The sequence below is a fragment of the Papaver somniferum genome, chromosome 5, assembly GCF_003573695.1.
Source record: "Papaver somniferum cultivar HN1 chromosome 5, ASM357369v1, whole genome shotgun sequence".
Lineage (NCBI taxonomy): Eukaryota > Viridiplantae > Streptophyta > Magnoliopsida > Ranunculales > Papaveraceae > Papaver > Papaver somniferum.
Genome location: NC_039362.1, coordinates 190,498,095 through 190,506,512, shown reverse-complemented (window position 1 = coordinate 190,506,512; position 8,418 = coordinate 190,498,095). Strand labels below are relative to the sequence as shown.

General features: G+C 35.8%; 1 protein-coding gene and 1 pseudogene across 1 annotated transcript; both read right to left on the bottom strand.

The window, feature by feature from the left end:
- Positions 1 to 1,187: 1,187 nt before the first annotated feature.
- On the bottom strand, positions 1,188 to 2,539 carry LOC113280381 (NAC domain-containing protein 2-like). The gene is made up of 2 exons (XM_026529012.1): positions 2,090 to 2,539; positions 1,188 to 1,979 (listed from the first exon to the last, which is right to left on the bottom strand). The coding sequence occupies exons 1-2, from the start codon at positions 2,537 to 2,539 to the stop codon at positions 1,188 to 1,190; spliced, it is 1,242 nt and encodes a 413-aa protein (XP_026384797.1).
- Positions 2,540 to 4,720: 2,181 nt separating this feature from the next.
- On the bottom strand, positions 4,721 to 5,751 carry LOC113280380 (annotated as a pseudogene).
- Between the last annotated feature and the right edge of the window lie 2,667 nt (positions 5,752 to 8,418).

Below are 8,418 nucleotides of genomic sequence, written 5' to 3'. Positions count from 1 at the left end.
TTTCACAGACTCAATACTAAAGAAATAATTCTCTTATGTTTCGACGTTTTTTACAGGATTTGCATCTGCTGCATTAATTGAGCATAGACTCACGATAAAGTTTATGTTAGGAATATCTATTGTGTTTATCTCAATGCACCAGATGAATAGGCATTTGTTGTGGAGAAAAAGAGCAGCACTAGTGCATTACGATGCACAGTAGTATTACGAGCAACACTAGTCTTTGTATAGTAAGTTTGTAAATCCTCAAAATGGAAGTTTGTATACATCCTTGAATTTGAGCAATTGATCTAAGTTTAAATACTTTCTGGATCAGGATAAGTGATACATCTTTCATAAATATGGCAGCCGGAGCAAATGACTATGTGAGAAACTTCACCATAGTTTGAATGAGTAGTTATCGATTAATTAATTTCAGTGTCCTTGCACCCGACGTTTGATTCTTTCTTTTTGTTTGGGGATTCTTTTCGGTCCACAAGTGATCCCTATGTAGCTTAGGCAGTCTACTAAACCAAGGAGAAAACAGTGGACGGACAGTGAGTTAAGGAGAAAATAATTGATACTCAATTTATTGTAACTGTTCTTTTAATTCCCATGAACTTATAGTGAACGATTGGGGCCTCGGAGTTCTTAATTTTCAACACGAAAGAGAATATATTCATTTAGAAATTTCCATTCCTCGGAATCAGTTTCCAACTCTGATAAGAAGCTAATGGGTTAATTTTGAAAAGACTACGGATTCCACAGAGTTATATTTGTGGATAACCATTAGCTAAACATGTTTGTGGACACATCACATTAAGAAGACATACAGACTAAACAAGGGGTATGTATGGCTTCTGAACCACTCCAAGCTAGTATTGCCAAGCATAAGCTTTGCAAACTCCGCAACCTGAAACTCAAATACGAAGTGCAGTCCTCGAGAAGAATACCTTTCAAATTACAGAACTAGTGCAAAGTGCAGCCTCGCAAAATATATAATAAAATGTAAAGCTAAGAAGAATTGAAATAACTGAACAATATACTACATTTATAAAATTGGAGAAAATAGTTTTTTATATATTTATGGAACTGCACCGTGCACGGCTGCCTACGTACCCATTATGGGATCAAGCCCAACGTAGTTCTATTCTATTACAACTGTTTGATAGTTTGACCAGTAGAATTATAACATCTTTATCGATCGTTTAGTACATGGGTTCAAAATTGGGGAAATATGCTTTATAAGCAACAGGATCCCATCCAAGCTTGGAAATCTTCACTGCTTCAGAATCACTTGCTTTTAATACCTTTCTCGAGTCGTAGTAGGTATAGCTGTTATCCCGCGGAGTACTACTATTAAGTTTATCTTCAGAAGTTGGTAACAGATCATCCAGATTTTCCCACTCATTATTATCTGGAGTAGTAGTGTTAAGGCTATCTTTAACAGCTGGTAAACCATTATTATCGAAGGAAAAGAACTCCTCCCATCCATCATCATTGAGAAATTCATCAAAGTCAGGCATCGAGGCTGAAAGCATACTTGTTGGTGCAGGTGGTACTGGCACAGGCACATAAGGATCCGTTGTCTTCATTGCCGGTGGTTGTGATGGAACCCATTCTGATAATTCTGCGTTACTGAAAACTGGTGCAGATGCTTCTGATAATTTTCCGTTGTTTAAATGGGATTCTACGTTATTGAAAACTGGTGGTGATGATGCAACCCAATCTGATGATGATTCTACGTTATTGAAAACTGGTGCTGCCTCTAAATCCACAAATTTTGATGTAGATGTTTCTGCTGGCAGTGGTGATGGAACCCATGATATTGAAGATCTATTGTTAGCTGGTGGCTCTACAGCAGGCACTGCATCCGTTGAGGGAGATGTTCGTTGCCTCTTTGCTACAGGTTGAGATTGTGGTTGTTTTTGTCGTACTCCATGGACGTCGAATATCGGTATTTTGCATCTAATCTCACACAAAACATACTCGGGATCCGCCTGTTTTTACAAGATAAATATTAATTAATTATATATATATAGAATCCAAGATACGTATTAATATCGTTAGCTAGATTATGATCTAGAGGTGTTAAAACATATATACATACCTTTATATTGTTGTTTGTGTAATAATCGGGGAGCAACGAATATTCATGCATGATCCAGTGACCCTTCTCACGTTCAACTTCACGTTTCTTTTCCTTGGGAACATTCCATTCGAAGTTGTACATTCTTTTCGTTCCAATTGGTTTTTTATCATCATCTTTTAGGGTTGTTGGTTTTTGTCCACTCCATGTTCCATCTCCGGTTTTTCGATTCACATTCTTACCACATGAACTCACTTTGGTTATGGGAGTGAAAAAGTATCCTTGGTTTCTCTGGATCTCTTGAAACAGGAGGAACGGATTTGAATACCTGTAGATGTCTTTCTCCAAGATAAACCAACTAACATCCGGGAGAGTGTTTTGGACCTTTCTAACCAGATAATCTTTAATTATTTGTTTTTCGCTTGGCATAAACTTATAACCTGGAGGTAATACTCCTTTATTTAACACCATCTTCGCCTCTATTTTTTCTCTCGAACGATCCACAAATTAACTTTGATTTCTCAAGTTCTATCTCTCTCGCTCTCTATATATCTTTGTATCACAGAATTGGAGAGCTTGTATGTTTATTTATAAGAATTCAAGTAGGTGCTATAGTAGGAATAAGCTTTATAAATTAAACTTGAGCCTTAAGAAAGGGAAATCCGTTCAAGTATAATCCACCACCTACGTACGGCGGTGCACCACCGCCTGATAATAATTATATGTCCACGTGTATTTTAGTAATCCAACTTAGACTCCGAGAGGTAGAAGCTGCAGAACCTTAATTAGGAAGCCTTTGTTTAATCAGCTTTAACCATTGAGAAAACAAGGAGTAAACTGAAGAATGGAAGATGACCGAGAGCTACAACTATTTAGGGTTTCTAGTAGAACCGTTATAGGCGTATTTTGGTATCACTACAAGAAAAGTTGGATTAAGCGACCATGCATTTTTGGTTGCAAAAGCCCATATTGAGTCGCTCTAACCCTTAAAGCGACTTAATTTGGCTCTCGCTCTCGAGTTGCAAAAGGTGGGATTTCTACAAGTCTAGAGCAGCTAGGCAATCGCTTTAGTAATCAAGCAACTATCATGTAGCGTCTTTTTTCTTAATTGCTTCATGACTAAACCGACCTCCCTAGAGCAAGCAAAATAGTGATCGCTTTAAAGCTAGACCAACCAAAATACAACAAGTAAAACGTTGATCACTTCATAGATAGACCAACCATAATAGAGCAAGTGAAATACCTGAAGTTGGTTGCTTACATTTTTGAGCTACCAAATGTTTTGCCCTGAAGTTGGTTGCTTGCGTTTTTGAGCTACCGAAGTTGGTTGCTTACATTTTTGTGCTACCAAACTTTTTGCCCTAAAGTTGGTTGCTTACATTTTTGAGCTATCAATCTTTTTGCCCGCTACATCTATTGTTCTGATGCCGAACGTATCTGGCCTATTTCGATTTAGATAATCCTCAATTGAAATTACAATTAAAATTGATACTAAAACAAATTATGAACCAAATTAAAAACTGAATCATGTTTTATTATATCACATAGATCAATTTACATCATTTCTTAAAAAAAAGACAATCTTTAGAGGAACAAAAAGATCAAAAATACAAACTAATCATTTCTTTAAAAAATGCTGATTACAATTTCCTTAATTTTGAAACTAAAGATGAACACTCCTTCGACTTTGTAGCACCAAGCTCATAATAAGAGATTCATACTTCCATCATTCTTGTGTTTAAGTTCCTATCTGATCATTCATCATTCAAGTGTAAAGAAACCAGCAAATCCTGAATCTCCACAACTTGTAGTCTGCTTTTTGCCACAATGTTACTAATTCAGATTATACAAAACACGAACATGTCAAATCAAAGATAATGATATTCATGATATAAATTTTAGAAATGATCTAATGAAGAATGTCATTATTAGCCAGGAACATCTTAAACAAAGGACATGATTGGGACATACTTTCGGTATTCCGATAGAGGCACTAGTTTCCTCAATAACGAGACCATCACAATGGTGGATGTTAGGTTGTCAAGGACTGAGCTTAGAAAGAAAGTGACAATTCCAACTTGAAATGTACAGCAAGAAACCATGGTGTTATCACAGCAACGTCATGCATTTCAATCACATGAAGATATCAAAAAGCATCTAACGTATACTTACATCAAGAATATATTTTCATGACTATACTCTTAGGCAAATCTATATCTAATGTACTTCAATATTTCAGCTTAGACATGGATGGGATAATCGGAAGCCACCAGAACTTCATAACATGAGCCATCAAAATATGGCAGTGATTCTCTGTCCTTGCAGATTTTTAGAATGAAAAACAGATATACATGTTTCTGCTGAGAATGCGTTTTACAATAGTGTGAACAAACACTTCAAGGATTAGTTTGGCTGTATAATACATATGTAGGCATCTGATAGTAAAAAGTGCATAAAACTTTACTTATATGCTTTTGGAGCAAATGGCTCAATAGAAACAACAGAGGTAACACCAATACACCATGTCATAATATGGAAATGGAATCAGAAGAATCAGTCAATGAGGAGTAGCGACCACTCACCACCCAAAGAAGAGTCTGTGGCTTCCGAGTAGTTATATTATCAGTAACCAGTTTAAATCCTTGATGAGCATCAGCTATCTCTATTATGGTCATTGCACCAAGCAAAAAAAAATTCTATTTCACTAACTTCTGCACATGTATGACTGAGCTCATTCACAGCTATATCAGTCGAGGGAGCCTGTACCAGAAAAGACAACAAATTGTCACAACCAAACAAATAAGAACTTAATAGGGGAAAGAAACAAACATGAAAACCTCCAGATAAGAGAGGTTAGAAATGAAAGGAGCATCTGATTATTTCGAAAAAGAAAATAGCCAGTATCATGTTTCTATATACTTTTCCCATTAAGCTGAAATCTCAAGAAATTGAAATGAATCTTACCCCGATGCTTCTGATAACCCATAAACTAACTGCCATCAATAATCCAACTCCACTTTTATTGAATGCTAAAGATTCCTCAAAGATAATCCATGCATATCCTAATCCGAATACCAATGCCATGGCTATGTCCTGTACCATGATACAACTTCCAGTTAAACCAGTGTCAGCAAGTTCTTTTGCATGTCTAGGCACTTCAATGGAGATAAACAACGAACAGTGTTAAAGAGAAACTTAACCTATATGGCTATATGCAATGGTTCTACTCATAAGCAATCAAAGAAAGCACAATTCAAATGACGATTCAGGCAAACAAAACATGGGGAATGGACCTGATTGGCAGCAACCCACAGCTGCTCCAACGATTGCAAACGCTTTCAAGAAATCAGTCTTTGGCTGGTAACACGCTTCAAAATCTTGGGAGCTCACATCATCAACTGAACATAATGGATCACATGTCCTTGACCTCTGCATCAATTCCTACAGAAAATGCAACTATCAATCAACTGAACAGTACGAATCATATATCCACAAATAGGGAAATGCTTGTGCAGATATTTTAGCAAATGGGGTTCATTGCAGGTAGTTTGAACCACCTAGTATGATCCAAAAATGTAATGAAGGTGGACACAAATGTCCTACCTACATATAGATTAGCTTTTGATTGTCGAACCTTAGAGACACAGTGGTCAGAATATTCATCTTCTCAACTACCATCTGAAATTTCAATGAAAACGAGTTTCTTGAGAAAACATTCAACAAGGCCATTTCCAAAAAAGAAAGATAATACTCGGTAAAAAAAAAATTACCTGAACTCCATCAATTTCACATCGATCTCCAACATCAAAGGGGTGCATGACAAACAAAAATATGATTGATTCGAACATCGTCTTGCAAGTATTACCAAATAGAACTAATTTGCCCTGTTCCTGCAATTAACCACTTGCATAAATTAGCAAACCAACACAAGGTAATTGAGAAAATGTAAGAAGTCAAGTGACTTAAATTTCAACTCGCCAGAATTGCAATAACACTTCTACCTGGTAGAGAATAGTGCAAGGGATCACCTCGCCAAGACTTTGTGATAATCCCGTTCTAGCTCATCCCAATGTAAACACTATGAAAGAAACAAAAATGAATAAGTGACTACGAATGAAAGACTAAACCATATTCAATTCACCAAAACTTTAACAACTTTACCCTCATCTCCCATGCTAACAATACAAAGAATGACCTACTATAATCAACCATATTATCAAAGGCTACTATAATCCAACTATATTATCAAAGAACTTCCTTCAAGTTACTGAATGAATCACACTATAAATCACTTCAAAATAATTATTTCTCAGAGGAATATTAACAAACACATAATAAGCATGGAACAAAATGTTTATCAAACAATCAAAATGAGATGCTTAAACCCTCAGACAAGTATTACCAAACAAAAAACCCCTCTAAAATCCTAATTACATCTGAAACTACATTTTCATAAAATGGGATCCCATAAAAAGTCACACAATCAGAGAAAAAAAATCCCTAAAAACATTGATTTCTTTAGTTTCTTAATCATTTTACTTTCAAGATCTTTGTAAGACCGAACTTCAGTGTCTGTATGGCCACGAAAACAAAATTATAAACATTAGAAATGATGGGGTTTAACTGTAATTAACCATCCATCTTGATTTCAATTCATTCTTTTCTGTAATCAATTCCATCTACAGTTCAGTTAAAATCTTCATCTCAAATTTCTTGTTCAAACCCTAACTGTAATTCACCATCCATCTTGATTTCTAGCAGCAGCAACACCAATTCCACAAATCGAACCCATGATTAAAAAACTTTAATCAGAGATGGAAGAGATAATGAATTTTCTGTTATTGATTCGATGTTCAGGTATGGAGAGATATGATTCTTATGGCTAGGTTAGATGTTGAATGAAGAATTGAAAGGGGTTCTGAGATTGAATCGGTGAAAGAAAAAATCAGTAGCAGATTACGAATTGAAATCGGGTTTCGTTTGATTTAGGGTTTGTAGAAGGTGGATCTGAGGTATTCAATTGATGAGTTTCTGTGACTGAGGTTGTGATGATTTTCACCAGAAATTGCATATGAGAATTAAGATGGGTCGATTCTATCAAGAAATGGAGATGAATAAGAGGGATTGAGAGAAGAGCAGCGGTGGTGATGCAGCGCCGACGGTGTGCTTCGGAGGAGAGGAAGAAAGAAAGAGAGAACCAAAAGGAATTAGAGTTCGAGTAGTTGATGATACAACCAAAATGAAAACTAAAATTATCGACGGACCACATTTCGTTTGATCCACTCATACGAATCAAGAAAAAGATCTTGACGGTTGATATTATATTTGGGATGTTCATGCGGATTGAGAAGTAAGTGTTTTTCTGTTTGTGCTAATACGTACTCATGTATCCGGTTTTGTTATCAACATTTGACACGAAAAAAAATCCAAAAAAAATATTAATAAATTTAGGACATTGTTATCGACATTATGATATAAAAAAAATCCAAAAAATACATAAGAATAAATCGGGAAAATGGAAAATTAAATCGATAATTGGTGTGTTTCTTTGTGTTTTTGTGCTTTCTTTGTGTGTTTCCGGTTTGAATTTCGACTAGCCGCATAGGTCATGAAGTAATTTCTACTAGTCATGTAGGTCATGAAGTAATTTCTACTATTCATTATAGATAAATATGAAGATCGGTATGGATTTGAACTTCAAATTTGGTATAACGGCATAGAAACTATGAACCACGAAGCTCCGGGAGGGTTCTGGCTTCAAACTTAGCATGATACATCATATTTATTGATAATATGAAGCTCAGTGTCGATTCGAACTTCAAATTCGGTATAACGACATAGAAACTATGAACAACGAAGCTTCAGGAGGGTTCTGACTTCAAACTTAGCATGATACATCATCAAAATCGATAAATATGAAGCTCAATGCCAACTCGAACTTCAAATTCGGCATAACGACAACGAAACTATGAACCAAGAAGCTCTAGGAAGGTTCTGACTTCAAACTTAGAAGGATACATCATCAAAATAGATAAATATGAATCTCAATGTCGATTCGTACTTTAAATGTGGTAAAATGGCATACAAACTATGAACCACGAAGCTTCAGAAGAGTTCTGACTTGAAACTTAGCATGATACATCATCGAAATCATTAAATATGAAGCTCAATGTCCGTTTCGGTATAACACACTATCACTACTTGAACCAGCTTTGTCATTAAAAATAGATTCCTGATTATAAATTAGACCGGCCTTGTTATCCGAAACCTACTGTTTGGTTTATACAAGTGCATCTCAATCGATCGACCTTAGTCAATTTCGCCACATAGTTATCTATCAAATAAACCGA